Source organism: Chaetura pelagica, unplaced genomic scaffold (genome assembly GCF_000747805.2).
Source record: "Chaetura pelagica isolate M959 unplaced genomic scaffold, ChaPel_1.0 scaffold24, whole genome shotgun sequence".
NCBI classification, from domain to species: Eukaryota; Metazoa; Chordata; class Aves; order Apodiformes; family Apodidae; genus Chaetura; species Chaetura pelagica.
In genome coordinates, this window is record NW_009953077.1 from 4,136,312 (window position 1) to 4,137,244 (window position 933).

Below are 933 nucleotides of genomic sequence, written 5' to 3' on the forward strand. Positions count from 1 at the left end.
AGGTGGGTGCCACCCGCCAGGGGGCCAAACGGGGGGTGCAAGGCACTGACACGGGGCTCCTGAGTAGAGACGGGATCAATGGAGTGGGTGAGTAAGCCATCAAACCCCCCCAGGGCAACAGTTGGTGGAGGGCCATACCACAAAGAAGAAGCCACCAAGGGTGGCTGAGCCATGCACATGGAAGCTGGAGAGTCCAGCGGGTTCCTCCACAGTGAGCACTACGTCAGCAGGGCCCCCCACCACTGCTGGGTCTCCTGGATCCAGCTCACACACCAGCACATCCACAAATTCCTTGCGGCGGGAGGTGGGCAGGGGTCTGTGGGATGGTGATAGGGGTCAGCCCCAGGGCCTGGGGGGAAGCTCCAGACACCTTTCTGCTGCCACCCGTCCCATCTGGATGTGGTTATCGGGACCACCTGTGGCTCTTGCTCTCCTCTGGCAGCACAGTGCAGCTTCGCTGTCCCACTGCCACCCGGTAGGCACTGGGGGGGCTGTGGTGGGGGTTAGGGTCCAGGTGGGAGCGGAAAGTCATGCCGCAGAGTGTCACCCGTGTCCGGCCCCGCAACGGGGCACTCCGGGGGTGGAACTGTGGGACAGGCAACCACGTCGCCCTGAGCCCCAAAAGTCACCATCATAGGTCCGGAAAACCCCTTCCCCAGGGGGTACAACACCCATTCTGGGGAGGGAGCCTCCAGACAAGGTCCCCCCATGTGCCACCCTACATATCACCTCCCTCCCCATCTGTGTGCCCAGGAGGTGTGGGGTGCAGGGGCATGGCGGCGCAGACCTACGTCAGTGAGGTGGGGAGGGCAGCTGTCCTGGATCCAGGGGCTGTGGCACTCGTGCTGGCGCCGGCAGCTGTTCCCACACCAGCCGCAGCCCATGAAGCGCTCGGCCCGCAGGCAGCGCTGGCACGTGGAGGAGTGGCGGGGC

General features: G+C 65.0%; 1 protein-coding gene across 1 annotated transcript in view; it reads right to left on the reverse strand.

The window, feature by feature from the left end:
- Positions 1–933, reverse strand: part of MST1R (macrophage stimulating 1 receptor (c-met-related tyrosine kinase)) — a 30,881-nt gene that overhangs the window by 21,078 nt on the left and 8,870 nt on the right. Inside the window, 3 exon segments of the mRNA XM_009996962.1 lie at positions 139–316; positions 417–586; positions 792–931. Of these exon segments, the coding sequence (XP_009995264.1) occupies positions 139–316; positions 417–586; positions 792–931 (488 nt within the window).